At 37.6% G+C, this 17,507-nt stretch overlaps 1 protein-coding gene across 3 annotated transcripts in view; it reads left to right on the top strand.

Moving 5' to 3' along the window:
- KIAA1328 (KIAA1328 ortholog) overlaps window positions 1-17,507 on the top strand; it is a 396,284-nt gene that overhangs the window by 315,558 nt on the left and 63,219 nt on the right. For all 3 annotated transcript variants that reach the window (XM_011986135.1, XM_011986134.1, XM_011986133.1), the window contains one exon: window positions 11,836-12,017. In XM_011986135.1, the coding sequence (XP_011841525.1) occupies window positions 11,836-12,017 (182 nt within the window). The remainder of the gene's footprint in view (window positions 1-11,835; window positions 12,018-17,507) is intronic.

The raw sequence follows: 17,507 nt of genomic DNA, 5'->3' as shown, positions 1-17,507 counted from the left end.
TCCCATGAAAGCTTGTTGTTCAGAAGAGCTGACATCTCAATCCTCTCTTTCCCCCTCTCTCACCATGTACTCTCTGCACAGTACAGTTCCCCTTTGCCTTCTGCCATTAATGGAAACAGACTGAGGCACTCACCAGGTGTGGATGCCCAATCTTAAACTTCCCAGCCCTCAGAATTGTGGGCCAAATAAACCTTTTTACTTTAAGAATTACTGAGTCTCAGGCATTCCTTTATAGCAACACAAAACAGACAAAGACCGTGTCCAGTAACATATTTATAATCGTTAATTTAAATAAAGTTCTTACCTGCCAGGTTCAACATGTAGGCCATCTTTTCGTTGATTTTAAATTATTGATTTTTTTTCCTTGACTGTGGTTAACATTTTCTTTCTTTTTATGTCTGGTAATTTTGTATTTTGTCCTGAATATTATGGATGAAACATTTACAGATAGGGGTTTTATGATCATTTTCTGAAGAGTGTTGATTTTTGCCCTCATCTGCAATGTAGCTACCAGTTAGTCATCTTTGAACTAATATAGGTTTGGTTTTATGCTTTGTGAGGGCAGATCTCCAGAAAGCCTGGGGTGTTTTCCAAGCCCCTCTAAATTGGTAGGACTCACTCTCCAAACTCCTTCTTTGTATATTTCATTGAAGCTTGATTTTGGTCTTTGTTAGAGAAGTTTGTGATAAGCCTTCTTCTAGTATGTGAGCTTTCTAGTATTCTTAGCTGAAGTCTAGGACATTAAGATATCCCTCCATTCTGTGTCAGAACTTAAATTTCTCATAGTATTGTCCAATTTGTAGCATTTCTATATAGTTATGTGTCAGTTAGTGATAGGTGTATGTTCTAAGAAATGTGTTAATAATCATTGTGCAGACATCATAGAGTATACATACACAAACCTAGCCTACTATAGACCTAGGCTATATAGTGTAGCCTATTGCTCCTAGGCTACAAACTTGTAGGGCATTTTTTTTCTTTACATTTTTTTTTATTTTAAGTTCCAGGGTAGATATGCAAGCTTGTTACATAGGTAAATGTGTGCCATGGTGGTTTGCGGCACCTATCAACCCATCGCATAGATATTAAGCCCAGCATGTATTAGCTATCTTTTCTAATGCTCTCCCTCCCCCAACCACACGTCCCAACAGGCCCCGCGGTGTGTTATTTCCCTCCCTGTGTCCATGTGTTCTCATTGTTCAGCACCCACTTACAAGTGAGAACATGCGGTATTTGGCTTTCTGTTCCTGCATTGTTTTGCTGAGGATAATGGCTTCCAGCTCCATCCATGTCCCTGAAAGAAAATGATCTTGTTCCTTTTTATGGCTGCATAATATTCCATGGTGTATATGTACCACATTTTCTTTTTCCAGTCTATCATTGATGGGCATCTGGGTTGATTCCATGCCTTTGCTATTGTGAATAGTGCTGCGGTGAACATACGCATGCGTGTATCTTTGTAATACAATGATTTGTATTCCTTTGGGTATATACCCAGTAATGGGATTGCTGGATCAAATGGTTCTAGAACCTTGAGGAATTGCCACATTTTCTTCCACAATGTTAGAACCAATTTACATTCTCACCAGCAGTGTAAAAGCATTCCTATTTCTCTGCAACCTTGCCAGCATCTGTTGTTTCTTGACTTTAATAGTAGCCATTCTGACCGGCATGAGATGCTATCTCACTGTGGTTTTGATTTGCATTTATCTAATGATCAGTGATGTTGAGTTTGTTTTTATATGTTTGTTGGCTGCATGAATGTCTTCTTTTAAGAAGTGTCTATTCATGTCCTTTGCCCACTTTTTAATGGGGTTGTTTCTTTCTTGTAAATTTGTTTAAGTTCCTTGTGAATTCTGGATATTAGACCTTTGTCAGATGGATAGATTGCAAAAATTTTACCCCACTATGTAGGTTGCCTGTTCACTCTGATGATAGTTTATTTTGCTGTGCAGAAGCTCTGATAGAATCAATATTGTGAAAATGGCCATACTGCCCAAAGTAATTTATAGATTCAGTGCTATTCCCATTAAACTACCACTGACATTCTTCACAGAATTAGAAGAAGCTACTTTAAAATTCAAATGGAGCCAGAAAGAGCTCATCTAGCCAAGACAATCCTAAGCAAAAAGGACAAAGCTGGAGGTACCACACTACCGCACTTCAAGGCTACAGTAACTAAAACAGCATGGTACTGGTACAAAGACAGACACATGGACCAATGGAACAGAATAGAGGACAGAGAAATAAGACCACACATCTACAACTATCTGATCTTCGACAAACCTGACAAAAACAAGCATTGGGAAAAGGATTCCCTATTTAATAAGTGGTGCTGGGAGAACTGGCTAGCCTTATGTAGAAAATTGAAACTTGACCCCTTCCTTACACCTTATACAAAAATTAACTCAAGATGGATAAACACTTAAATGTAAAACCTAAAACTATAAAAACCCTAGAAGAAAATCTAGGCAGTACCATTCAGGACATAGGCACAGGCAAAGATTTCATAACGAAATCCCCAAGAGCAATTAAATTGCAACAGAAACAAAAATTGACAAATGGGATCTAATTAGAGCATATTACTGTACTGAATACTCTAGACAGTTGTAACACTATGGTAAGTATTTGTGTACCTGAATATAGAAAAGGTATAGTAAAAAGTTGATATTATTATCTTGTGTGACTACTGTCATATATTTGGTCAGTTGTTGACTGAAATATCATTATAGAGTTTGTGACTGTATTTCTATTTTGCTTTCAACCTTGTAGCAGCTACTCTTTGGTAAGTCGTGCAGTGAAAAAGAAAACCAAATAGGAAATCAACAACACTAAAAGTTGATTCTTTGAAACTGTAAATAAAATTAATAATCCTTTTCAAGATGATCAACCTACTATGAAAGAAAAAAGATTACCAATATCAGGACCTAAAAAGGATATATCACTATATGTTTTAATTATATTTTTAAGTATTGAAGGAATGTTGTGAACAATTTTTTGCAAGCACTTTTGACAACTTAAACGATATAAATTCCTTTAAGTCAATAATATACCAAGATTGGTACAAAAAAGTAGAAAATTTGAATAACCCTATATCTGTTAAAGAAATTTAATTTCTAGTTAAGAACTTTCCCATAAGTAAACTATACACCTATCAAAACTTCACTTGCAAATTCTACCTAGTATCTATTGAAGAAATAATGTCAGTCTTACACAGATTATTTCAGAGACTAGAACAGGGTGTCTCAGCCTTGATACTATTGATGTTTCAACCAGATAATTATTTATTGTGAGAGGCTGTCCTGTGCATTGTAGGATGTTAAGCAGCATCCCTGGCCTCTGCCTATTAGATGCCAATAGCAGCCCCGAGTTGTGACAATCAAACACCTCTGCAGACATTACCATATGCCTTCTGTGTGGCAACATTCTCTCCTCCTACCACACTTGAGAACCACTTGGACTATAGGAAGAAGGAACTTTTCTCAACTTCTTTTGTGAGGTCTGAACCTTGTAAAGCCATTAGAAGAAAAGAAAATGACAGGCCAATCTTCCCCATGGACATAAATTCATGGACATAAATGCGGGGGAAAAAAAAAACCCACAAAAAAATCCTTAACAAAATATCAGCAATTTAAGTTCAGGAATATGTAAAAAGCATAATACAGCTTGACTCAATAGGCTTTATCCCAGGAATGCAAAGTCAGCTTAACATTTGAAAATCAATCAATGTAATTTGCTATATTAGCACAATAAAAAAGATTTTAATCCATTTTAAAAATTAAAGAAAAACTTCATCGCAAACAGATGCAGAAAAAGCATTTGACATAACTCATCCAGTGCCTATTCATTACAGGAAGAAAAAAAAGACCTCTCATCAAGCTAGAAAAATGATAGTGTCAACAGAGATACATCTCTTTAATAATAAACACCTTTAGGAACAAGTTAAAGATGTCCACTCTTGTTCACTTTTATTCAGCATTGTATGGGAGATTCTAGTGTGATCAGGCATGAAAAATATTGGAAAAATATTGGGAAGAAGTAAGCGAAACCGTCTTTATTCTCAGATAACATGATTGTATACATGGAAAAATACTAAGGAAGCTACAGAGACAAGTACTAGAATTAAGTGAATGTAACACAATCACAGAATACAAATTCAATGTATAAAAATAAAATTTATTTCTATATAATAACAGTAATTAGCATAGAAAATAAAAGAAAGCATTTATAGTAGCATCAAAACCATCAAATAATTAAGAATAAATTTAGCAAAAGAAGCAAAATATCTCTACATGATAACCACAAAATACTGCTGAGACAAATTTAAGAAAACTAAATGGAAAGAAAGATATGCTCTTGAATTTGACCAGTTGGTATTGTTATAAATATCAAAATTTTTTTCCAAACTGAATCTTAGATTCAATGCAATTTCAGTCAAAATACCAACATACTGTTTTATAGAAATTGGCAAACTTATTCTGAAATTTATATGGAAATGTGAAAGAACTAGAATAGCAGTGACAGTCTTTAAGTTATTCTAGAAGACTACATTGAAGGACTTATGCTACCTAATTTTAGGTATGTAAATTAAAGTTATGTAATAAATACAGGTTGGTATTCACCTTAAGATACATAAATAGATTGATGGAAAAGAATGGAGTCCAGAAACAGACCCACACACTCATATGCTCAACTGTTTTTTGACAGTGGTGCCAAGCAATTCAGTAGAAAAAGGAAAGTTTTTTAAACAAGTAATGCTAGAAATATTGGATATAAATATGGAGAAGAAATGAACCTTGATTGCTACCTCACATCCTAGCCAAAAAATAATTTGATCTTGAGGCATTAGAACGTGAGTGGTATGAGAAGGGCATCCATAGAAGGGGACAGCTAGGCATAGAATATCAGAACTTGTGCACGGTGAGGAGGGCTTCCCTATGGGAACTGCACTGGTGATGTGTGGTGGAGCTTGAGCAGAATGAAAAGGAGGTATCCATGTGGAGTTTGACCTTGCATGGGGTCTTGTTACCCAGAGGGATGAGGAGAGCTTCCTTAGGAGTAGCCCAGTCGTGGCTGGGTAGGGAATGGGTTGTAGGGGAAGAATAATTTTTTCTTCAACCCTCACAGGTTCTTAGTTGGAATGAACCTATGTAAAAAAAAAAAAAAAAAAAAAAAAAAAAAAAAAAAAGATTAACAAGAGAAAAACAAGCATACATTTATTAGCATGTGTGTTTCATATGTACATGGAAGAAACTCTGAAAATGAATAGTTACCAAAGAGGTAGTTTTCATTTCAGCTTTTATAGCATCTTCAACAAGGAACAGTAAAATTTTAGAAAACTAACGAGACAAAGGTAAAGGACTTTAAGTTCCTAAAGGTAGCAAATTGAGTCAAGGAAACTAAATGACAGATAAAGGCTAGTTGGTAAAGCCTGTTCATGTAGATTCCCTGGTGTCATCTCCAGATGATGAGGATCTAAAGTTTCCTTCAGTGTTTAACCTTTGTTCTCCCTAGTAGAAGGCAAGCAGGTACCTTTTGCCTCTGTAAATCTGTGTTCAGCTTTTAGGCAAGTTAAAGGGAGGGCAGAGAGCTTTCCTGTGTTTGCTTTTTCTTAATTGTCCTGAGCCCAACAATCCTTCATTTTGTTGGGTAGCACGTTTTGTCTCCTGCAGTGTCCACAGTGTCCATACAGAGGCGCACTGGCAGAAGCAGCCCAGAAGCATGTGGTGTGAGAGGAGTAGGCTGGTAAAGGATGAATAGCTGTAGTGACAGAATATTATTTTAATACAAAAGTATTAAGTAAGTAATTATGGTACAGGGGCTAAAAGGAAATTATTTAAGCAGTTAGAGAGGGTAAGAGAGTCCTCAGTAAGGCTTCCCTTTTAACAAAAAGCAGCCCCCGGATCATTTCTTTTCTAACAAAGAGCAGCCTGAAAAATCGAGCTGCAGACATAGATAACCAAGCTGGAAGCTTGCATGGGTGAATGCTGGCAGCTGTGCCAATAGGAAAAGGTTACCTGGAGGCCAGGCATGTTCAACATGGAGGCTCCATCTTCCCTTTTCTTTGTCAACCACATGAACCATAAAGGAACAGGCAACATGCTGCTGGCAAGGTAGAGAACCCATCTCCATAATAAAAAATTAGGGTGAGGTGGCCACCTTCTTCATGCACTGTGAAAATGGCACACTTGGTCCGACCAATCTTTTGGGCCCTATGTAAGTCAGACACCGCCTCCTCAGGCTTGTCTATAAAACCCCATGCATTTAACCACAGAACCAGAAAAACCACTCAGGAGCCCCTCTCTCTCTGCAGGAGAAGGAGCTTTTCTCTTTCTCTCACGTATTAAACCGCCATTCTTAAACTTACTCCTTGTGCGTCTGCATCCTTGATTTCCTTGGTTTGGGGCAACAAATCTCGGGTATTACCCCAGATGAATGATGCCGCTTCAATTATGTTATGGAAAATGGCTAGTTTTTTTCATTGTTGGAGAAGGGATATTTCTATGGAAAGAGAAGAAGCTAAAATGAACCCTGTTGGTTTACAGTTGGAATTTTGAAGATATTAGTATAAATTCTGTATAAACTCGTGTTTTTCAATATAGAGATACCTATATATAGCAATTACTATATAGGTACAGACATGTATCTCTTTCCATATCCACAGCAAGGACTTGGAAGCTGTGGCAATCTAATAGCTTCCCCCCCCCGCCCCCCCACCAAATACAAGGTACCAGACCTTTTCAAAGAAATGGCTGGTTCCAGGGCTGGTTCTGAAACTGGACAATATAGCAATTATTTAGGTATGATATGGCCAGCACCTGAATCAGGCCATTGGAAATGAACAGAGGAATTAATAGGTATCTATCTGTTTCTTCAACCTAGATTTTATGGTCTTCTAAATCAAGGACTTGTTCTTTTTCTGGGGGAAAAAAAAAAACTCATGCCAAAATTTGAGTATTTCATGTGCTGTTTTTTCTCTTATACTCTCATTCCCTTAAATGTCTACCTTTCCTCCCCTAATTTTCCTCATGTCACTAATACCCCTTTCCCTCCTGGTGTCCCCCAAGGATTTCCTGCTGGTGCCTTAGAGAACCCCTGTTTCATAGGAAATGCACTCTTTTCATCCTGCCTTTTTCTAAAAGAATGTTTTCTCCCACTCTTCACAATAACTCAGTAATTTTCAATCCTATCTGGACATTAGAATCACCTATAGAGCTTTTTTTAAAGGAAAGGAGAGTGAGAGAGGAAAGCAAACAATATCCAGGTCCCACCCTAGACTGATTAATTCAGTTTTGACAAGTGGGTGGGACTCTGTCCATCACTCTTATTAAAAATTCTCTAGATTATTTAAATGTATTGCCAAGCTGTGAATCACTGCCTAAAATCAGCATCTTTTCTGAGAGCACCACTTCTAATAGAGGCCATTCTTTCTGTCACATTTGATAAACAACAGAGAGAGGAGTGCCAGCATTTTTCTTGCAAATCTCTTTATTTATGTGAATCTAAATATATGTCTAGTTTGACGGCAGCAGTCCATCCTTTTCCATCGTTTGTTTTCCATCATTGTCTCACTAGGACCTTGACATCCCACTTAAAGTCACTTTCTCCCCCATAACTCCTACTGTCATTCTGTGAGATCCCAATATGCATATAGTTGATCTCTCCATTGCCATAGCTAAAGAATTTTTGCCTTCCTCAGTTCACTCCAGCATCATCCATGGCCACACCCAGAGTTTGCTATCACCCACTATGGCTTCATCAGAAAAATCATTGAGTCTGTCATCCCAGCCTCTTCCTTTTTAGCTTATGTTCTCATGTTTCTCACATATACCATACCAAGGGTTTTTATGTTTATGGTGTTGTTGCTATTTTATTTTTGCTTTACCTTAAAGGGATAGCTACATTATTTATTTCCCCTCATTTTTCTGCCAGTCTTTCAGTCCCTGTTGCCTCACTTTCTTCCTGGACCGAATGGTTGACCTAAACTACTTTAGTATATTTATTTCCCTTGATCCCCAGTCAGCTGCATTGTCCCAGTGAAATCCTAACCCTAGTTCGAGCTCTCACACCGTTTTCTCTGCTTTTTAATCTCTGTACCTGAGCCCTGCTACAAATGGATGATTTCTATTTCTGTTAGGGCCTCAACATTTCAGGAAAATCTTTTTCTTTTCATTTCTATTTCAAATTCCCTCAATATATACTCCAAACCTTCACCTGTCTTTTCAATACCCACTTTACTCACAAGAATGACTGTATCTCCTCCTACACCAAGGAAATTGAAATTGAAGCATATTCTTTCTCAACTCTGTCCCCCTCAACCCTACCACCTCTAAACTCACTCAGCCAATAGCAAAAAGCCATGGAGTAACTGATCAAATTACTTTCTTGAAATATCTTCTCAGATGTTCCATAAGCACCTCAAGCTGCACTTAATTTTTCCCACCCTTCCCCAATCTTCCTCTGTATTGCTTATCAACCCAAAATTCTGCCAGTCATTCTTGACTTTTCTCTCTCTCTCTTTTACATCAAGTTCTGTCCTTTTAAATCCTAAATATTTCTTAAACGATGTCTTTCTGTTCCTACCACCGCTTCTCTATTGGAAACCTTCATCTCTCACCAGAGCTATTTCAGCAGCCTTCCGCCTCATTCAGTTTCCTGCAGCCCATTCTCTAAATGGTGCCAGAGTAATTTTTCATAAATTCAGGTTGGATCATGTCATTTTTCTCCTGAGAGCCTTTTAGTGACTCCACCTTGGCCGCAAGATAGCGTTCAAGCCCCTCAGTATGGAAAACACAACCTTTCATTATCTGACCTGCACTGTCTCACCTGCTTCATCTCCATTCCTCCCTATCACACACCGAAAATTTAATGCTGTAACAATACCCAGCTATTTAACTTTCCCAAAATATGAGCTGAAGTTTCATATGTTGGTATATTTGCTAATACTGTTTTCTTTTACCTAGAACATTCTTACATTTTTCCTTATCTTCCAAGGTTAAGTTTGAATATTTCAGGAATCTCCTTCTGTTATGCAAATAAAGTTAGGTGCCTAGCCCTTGCACTCTCATAACATCCAGTATATTCCTGAATTACTGCATTTGGCATATGGTATTAAAAATTCTGTTTCCACATCTATCTCCCCCACTAACATCTCTTTAAGAGCAGGAACCAGGGCTGGGCCAGGCGTGGTGGCTCACACCTGTAATCCCAGCACTTTGGGAGGCCGAGCGGGCAGATCACAAGGTCAGGAGTTCAAGACCAGCCTGGCCAACATAGTGAAACCCCATCTCTACTAAAAATACAAAAATTAGCCGGACATGATAGTGTGTGCCTGTAGTCCCAGCTACTCAGGAGGCTGAGGCAGGAGAATTGCCTGACCTGGGGGACGGAGGTTGTGGTGAGCCAAGATCGTGCCACCGCACTCGAGCATGGGCAACAGAGTGAGACTCCATCTCAAAAAACAAACAAACAAAAAAAAAAAGAATTACCTCATTCTTTTTAATGGCTGAATAGTGTTCTTTATGATGAATATGTACCATAATTTATTCATTCTCTTATTGAATGATATTTGCTTTCAATTTTTCACTATTACAAATAATTCTCCAGTGATTATCCTTGAGCAAATATTCTCATGCTGTTGTTCATGTAATTCTGTAGGAGAAATTCCTTTTTTTTTTCTTTTTTTTTTTTTTTCTGAGACAGAGTCTCACTCTGTCTCCCAGACTGGAGTGCAGTGACATGATCATAGCTCACTGTAAGCTCAAACTCCTGTGCTCAAGCTGTCCTGCTGCCTCAGCTTCCCAAGTAACTGGAACTATAGGCACTTGCCACCATGCCTGGCTAATTTAAAACATTTTTTTTTTCTTTAATGATGGGGTCTTGCTGTGATGCCCAGTCCAATCTCAAATTCCTGGCCTCAAGTGTGGGATAAAAGTAGAACTGTTGAAGGAGAGATGCATTTTCATTTTGTGTTAACAAGTCACTCACAAAAAGGTGATACCCATTTGCAGTTCCTGCAATAGGTATTAAAGTGCTCTTGTCCCCACACGCTCACTGACACTGAGTATTAATGGAAGATCTGCTCTTGTTTGTAGCCCTAGGAAAGAATCCAGTTTAGAGGAGGAGTTTGTAAGTTATAAGAAAAAGAGATGATTGACAGGCTATAGTCACAGAGGGGATGGGTCAAGATGGTATCAAGAGTGCAAATAAAAGGTAAATTTTTTGAGACATTAGGAGAGGAATAGTAGATGGGTGAATATGGAAATAAATACAAATGAAGGAAGAAATTTTTCATGTAGTCATCTTTATTTTAGGGAAATTAGAAGCCAAGTTCCCAGTTGAGATGGAGGATTACCAAGATGGAATTTTGAATAAAGGTACAGAAAAGCTTCTGTGAAAATGCTGTAAAGAAGCAGAAAGCAGTCAGTATTGGGAGTTCGACTGAGCTGAGAATGAATCAATTTTGGGGAAGCCAATGGTTGGGGTCACATTAATTTTTCTACAAGAACAAGCAGAGATGTAGTCATTGGATTTGCCTGGGTTTGGGGCCTCTGGGTTGACATAAATTTATATAACATTCACAATAAGGTACTTTTATTTTCCATATTTTCCTGTTCCATGAGTGCAATTTGTATAACCCTAAGTTACACATCTTCTGGTTGGTCTGCAGAGGAAAATGACCTCTGTGTTCTGATTTTAAAAAAAAAGGAGAGAGTATCACTTGTACATTTCCTTGTGCCTACTTTATTAAGCCATATAACTAATGATTTTATTTTCTTTATATAATTCTGAACATAAAACCATTTGCTTTCTTGGTTTTTATTAATAAATTATGATACAAGCAAACACTGCTAAAAATTCTGATCAGTATAAACCAGAGACATTTATAGAAGATTATGTGATTTGAATACTGGTCAAAGGCCACCTGGAATAAGTGATAGACCTGGCAACACTCCATTCAGCTTATTCTTGTCTAGAGATTCCCTCTGCTTCTGGGGAGTTTAAACATTTTAATTTTAGAATCTTGTGTTTTCAGTAGCTGCCTCTATGCATTTCCAAGTCTTTTTCTTTAATTTTCACATTATTTATGGGCATGGGGAAGACAAAACCAAAGTGTCATGAGTTTGTTGTGAACAAACATGAAGAGGGAACAATGAGAGATAACACATCATTAGAATATTTCTCGCTAAAATAAGAAAATATTATAAGAGGAAATGTGCTAATGGTGGGAACACAGTTTAATAGAGAAGAAAATATGTACATGTGTTCATTTTCATTAAAATGCCTATTCTATATTTGTCTTGTTGACCTTTCAATGAAATTACGTAAGTATGGAGTCTAGTTCTTCTACATGCATTGTTACACTACTTCTTACATACTCTGGGTACATAATAAATACTGATAACAATTGAAAATTAGAAACACAAATGCATTTGTGTGAGGCACATTGGTGATATTTTAATCCCTAGTATTCATTTTTAGTACTTGGAAAACATCTTAGATATGCAAGTCTTGTTTTAGCATACTTTTTATTTCTATAGATAGCCTGGTTCTTAGTCATACTCTGCGACTTTATTAGCTGTTTCATCAGTTTGAATCTTATTTCCCCAAATCCCAGTGTGAGCTTTTTGAGAATAAAGACCATTTCTTTTCCAAAATTGTTGTGACAGGACACAAAATAGATGTTGAGTAAATTACTTAAATTACACCTCAATAAAAAGTAAGATAAAGAAAGTTCTTAATGAATTGCATTTAAACCCATATTGAATTTAAATATCTGTATGCTGTGTGTCCCCTTCTGTGCCTTCAACAGTTTATTCATCGTTGTTCTTTCAGTTTATTAAAGTCAAACTGCGATGGCTGGCTGCTTGGAACATCATCATCCGTTAAAAAGTACCAAGAAACCCCAAACAGTGGAGAGAATAGGAAGGAGAAGAAGACAGTTGGGTTTCATTCGCATATGAAAGATGATGCCCAGTGGTCATGTCAAAAGAAAGATACGTATAGACCCCAAAGAGGTAAGTTTAACAACTGTAGTGGCAAAATGAGAAGCTGGTAGGTGAAGGTAGTTGCCAGCCAGTGAATTTCAGATGATTTCCTACAATGCTGAGCAAAAGTCAAATGTTTACGCACTGAAGTGTGCCTGCAAGGCCACAGGTAACACATTTACTAGATTAGTGAATTGTATCTGCGTTTTTTTTAGAACACTGGAATGAAAAACTGTATCCAACTTGCCCCTCTTTTTGCAAGCAATACCTGTTAAGAATTAGTCAGCAGTAAGTATGGTCATAGACTAAAATAATGTTCCAAGTGAGTAAAGAGGGTAAGATACTGAACATAAATCTCTCCTGGAAAAATAAACCCTAACAACTACAGTTAATCCTCAATTGACTGGAATCATGGGGAGGGTGGAAGAGAGGTCATGGACAACTCCCCATATTGTGACTAAAGCAAAATCTCACAAGTGTAAAGCATATTTTGCCTAGCAGTCTTTTTAAGTGTCAGTAATACTTCCTGTTATATGTGGTAGATTTTAAAGAAATCAATTATAAATAACTATGTTAAATGTTGAGTGAAGCAAATGTATTTGTTTCCCAGTTCCAGGAGAGGCTTTTGGCTTAATCTATCCTGGCATCCTTACAGGATCGACTTTGGAAAAGAATGGAGCAAATCTGAGCTTTATTGTACAGAAAAGATGTACAGGAAACAAAGGCCCAAAAAGACGTCTGAGCCCTCTCCTGCTCACACTTCTTTCCTAGGTGTCTTTTTTCCCTTCTCACAACCATTAATCCTGATTTCCTTCTTATTTACCTGTTTTTCTACTGGGCCAGGACCTTTCTACCTCTGGTGTCATGCAACCTACTTTTCATAATCTCTGTAGCCACTCTTACATTTATTTATTTGAAAATTGGGCAGTGCTTTGTGAGATCTTGCAGTTGTGTATCTCCCTGCCTTTTTTCATCTGCTACTAGCTCTGTCATGCTTTTTCGGTTTGATTATGATTAATCTAGAAATTGTTTAATCCTATTCCACATAATTGAGAGATGATAATTCATTCAAATTTTGGGAGGGAAGACTATCCACAATTTGAAATAAAAGCAAAAGTACGTTTTGTTTGACATAAGGCAAAGAAAGGTTTTGTAGACTTCCATTGCTTTAGAACAACTTAGAAGTTTCCTTTTGGACATTGCTTCCAAAAATAAAACTTAAATTGAAGAAACTTTATGAGGTAGAATCTTTACTTTCTCTGTTAGTGGTCCTTCAGAAATGGAAAACCCTTACCTCAGCTTCCTCTGCTCTTAGTCATTGCACTTTGGAGAGTGAAGAACTAGTCGCAACTGGTGTGGTGGTTACACTGCAAAGCTTAACATAGTCTTCGGTTAACTTGTCTTCAAATTTGTGTTGTGTGGCAGCACTAAGATAAAATGGCAAAATGAGAAAAAATATAGTGTAATAGCAAAAGAACAAATAACTTGTGTTATTGGTTAAGACCACAGCAACAGTAGAAAGCAGCAATTGAAAAGGCACTTTGAGAAAGATATCATCAGGCCAGCCCTTGCTGTGGTGGAGGTTAATCTCTCCTGGGCCTAGCTACAGAAGCCAGAAACCTGAAAAGGGCTTGTGTCCAAAAAAAATCAATTTCTAATTTGAAACAAAATCATTTTTGACTAACAGGGGTTCAGAACCCATTACTTTTTGCTGTATAGTCTGCTGACATTTCAGCACTTTCTGTTGTGCACAATGAATCCTAATAGTCATTTTATAATGTTGCTATACCAATCAATTTAACCAAGAGAAAGCTGTTACAATTCTGCAAAGTTTTCAGGAACAGTTTTCACTCATGGTTTTATTTTTTCTTCCATTAGGTTTTTTCCCCCTTTTTTTTGTGGGGCCACGTGGGGGAAGGTTGTAGTGTTGCAGTAAAAAAAAAAAAAAAAAGAATAGAAACTTTTTCATCTTTTTAAGAGTTTTTATTTTAAGGCATTCACAGAAACTACTGACTCTTTTCTACTCATGAAGAAGACCGTCTTGTATTTTCCTTTTCTTTTATTGTAATATGGAGCTGTTAGCAAAATTATGATCTACATGACCATTAAAGAGGCTAAAGTTGCCCCCCTTTGAGCCATTCTGCCCATTGCACAGCTAGTGTATGCAGATTATAGTACAGGGCAAAGTTATTGCATTGGCATTTGCTGTGGCACCCAACCAAATGGGAGATATAAACTTTCCATGGATGCGCAGTAGACTTGGAAACCCTGTTTATCATAAGGCCGATGACCTGGCACTAATCACCTAAGTTACACTGCTTGGTTTAGCACCTTCTTAATTGCTTTACCCTCTTTAGTGTGTCTGAATTTTTTAATACACTTTTCTTCTGTCTTATATCTTTTGTTTCTTTTGCTGTTATCCTTTACTCATTAAGTACTACATAGGACATTTACTACAGGACCATTAATCTTTATTACCAGTCTCTTACTCTCTTACCTCTCCTATCCTCCTCACCATTCTGCCAGCTTTATGATGCTAAACATGTGGGGAAAAAAAAAAAAAAAAACAGACTATTGTCTCAAGAAACAACCTTATGATAGCAAAGATATGTACAGTATTGTCAAAATTACACTTAAGGTATATAAACTTGTTCATTCATCAGTTTTAGTTGCTTTTATTGAGCAGTGTCAAACAGGGAGATAATACTTGGGAAAATCTAAACTTGAATAAAGAACTTTTAAAAGGCATAAATCTGGAAACACCTGATCTTCATTCCTCTTTTTTCCTCCCTTGCAGCCTCAAAACATTTTCCACCAGCTTGCCTAGAACCTCCCTTTCCTGAGCAATCATCGATATTCCCTTTTATCAGAACCCTCAAAGCTGAGGGCATTTTTTCTTGTTATGGTGATGGGCTAGCAGAGGCTGTGAAGCCACTGAGCGCGCAATTTCCAGAACTGAAATGTTAAACCTCTGATCTTGGCACTGCCCCTTCCTAAGTCAGGCTGTAAAACCTGACTTTGGCCGCTCCCTTCCTCCTTTTTGTTCCTCCTTCGTGAAACTCTTAAATTCCCTTAAAATGTTGGCAGAGGCTGAACCTAGGATAATTTGGATTTACCTGATGGTATACGTTGTGCCCTTCATTTTGCCTTTGGGGTTTTCTTAGGTTATTTGATTTTATATAGCAGCTGCCACTGGTTGAGATCCCCTAGTAACTCCCACTTTTTTTTCCCCACTGGACGATGATTATTCTAGACTCAGCTGAAGTAAAGAATAATCTCAGAAGCTCCTAGTTGTTCCTGTAAGTGAACCTGTGCTTAAAATGATGTGAGTACTCTTCATAACCCCAGGTGGATTAAAGTAGGTGACATGCTTAAAGAAATGAACAATTGGAGTGTCCAAAGTACAGAAATCATTTCTATCTTGCCTCTAAGGAGCATTTCTCATGTTTCTTTAATTATTACCATCATGATCATTATTCTTTGTTCAACCATAAAGGTACCTTAAGATACTACTTCTGATACCCAGAAATCTCAGCTGAAGATACGCCAAAAGTTGATGTCTTTGTCAACAGCACATAGAATGCAAGCATCATAGAAGGCTATGAATAAACCCAGATATGTAGAATAAATCTTCCTGGCCAGTCCACTAAAAAAAGGAATTCAAATGTAGGAGACTAGTGTTAAGAGTTGATGTTAATATATATGAAATATTATCACCTAAACCAGAGGGTCTACATTTCCCATTCTCTAAAATGGAAAGAAATTTCTCGAAACACTATGTGGTCTACTTATTTATTATATATGTTTTGTATCTTCTCCCTCAGAATATAAGTTCCATATGTTCACTGTTGTATCCCCATCTCCTACAACATTGCTTAACATGTGGTGTGGTAGGTACTCATTATACATTTGTTGAATGAATTAACATAACGTATATATTGATTTTTCTTTCGATGCCCTTATTCTGTGACTCAGGTAGACTTTTTCACCTCAGTACCTGCTGTGATTTATTGATTTAAGCAAAATATGTGCTTGTCTCTTCAAAATTCTTATGGTGATCAATTGGTAATGCTAAAGAGAAATCAGTAGAGTAGACTCTTAAAAATAGTACTGGTCAGGTGTGGTGGGTCACGCCTGTAATCCCAGCACTTTGGGAGGCTGAGGCAGGAGGATCACCTGAGGTCAGGAATTTGAGACCAGCCTGGCCAACATGGTGAAATCCCATCTCTACTAAAAATAGAAAAAATTAGCCTGGTGTGATGGTGCGTACCTGTAGTCCCAGCTACTCAGGAGGCTGAGGCAGAAGAATTGCTTGAGCCTGTGAGGCAGAGGTTTCAGTGAGCCGAGATCACTCCACTGCACTCCAGCCTGGGTGACAGAGCAAGACTCTTGTCTTAAAAAAAAAAAAAAATTGCTGCCTTAGGAGTCAAGAAAATATGGGGGGAGGGGGTTCTATTGTCTTGTATTTTAATTGAAGTTTAATTTATATACACTAAATTGTAGAGGCTTTAAATGTATAGTGTGATAAATTTTGAAAAGTATATATACCCGTGTAACCACTACCCCAATTAAGATATAGTACATTTCCATTTTCAATAAATCCTCATCCTCTTTTCTAGTCAATCCTCCTGAGGCCTTTCGTCTTGGGTTGCTGATGGCTGCCTTCTCACTGCATCCTCACATGGCCTTTTCTGTGTGTGCATCCCAGGAAACGCTTCTGCTTCTTATAAGGACACCAGCCACTCTCAGACCCACCCCTATGACCTCATTCAACTTAACTACCTCTTTAAAGGTCTTGTCTCCAAATATAGTCATTTTCTGAGGTGTCCTGGACTTTAGGACTTCAGATTACTTAGGGAAGGCACAACTAAGTCCATAACCACTTTCTTTCCAATTTTTGTGCCTTTTCTTTCTCTTTCTTATATAATCAGACCATTTAGGGGTTTTATTACAATATAGAATACAGTGAAAAAAGTAGACTTCCATGCCTTGTTCCCAGCCTTGTAGGGAAAAGATAGTCTTTCACCATTAAGTACGATTTTAGCTGGAGGCTTTTTTTGTTTTTTTTGTTTTTTTTTTTTTTGAGAAGCAGTCTTGCCCTTGTTGCCCAGGCTGGAATGCAATGGCGCTATATCAGTTCACTGCAACCTCCACCTCCTGGGTTCAAGCAGTTCTTCTGCCTCAGCCTCCTGAGTGGCTGGGATTACAGGTGTGCACTACCACACCCGGCTAATTTTTTGTATTTTTAGTAGCAACAGAGTTTCACCATGTTGGTCAGGCTGGTCTCAAACTCCTGACCTCAGGTAGCCACCACGCCAGGGCAGCTGGAGGCTTTTTGAAAATGCTCTTTATCGGACTGAGAAAGTTTCCTCCTAGTTTGCTGAAAGTCTTTATCATAAAGGGGTGTTGAATTTCATCAAATTTTTTTTCTGTGCTTATGATCATGTTATGTTTTTTTCTTCTCAGAATGTAGTTTAATGATTACACTGATTGGGAGACACTGGGGTGGTAATTTTTTTT

This window comes from Mandrillus leucophaeus, unplaced genomic scaffold, assembly GCF_000951045.1.
Source record: "Mandrillus leucophaeus isolate KB7577 unplaced genomic scaffold, Mleu.le_1.0 Scaffold294, whole genome shotgun sequence".
Lineage (NCBI taxonomy): Eukaryota > Metazoa > Chordata > Mammalia > Primates > Cercopithecidae > Mandrillus > Mandrillus leucophaeus.
This window is presented reverse-complemented; position numbering and strand designations above follow the sequence as displayed.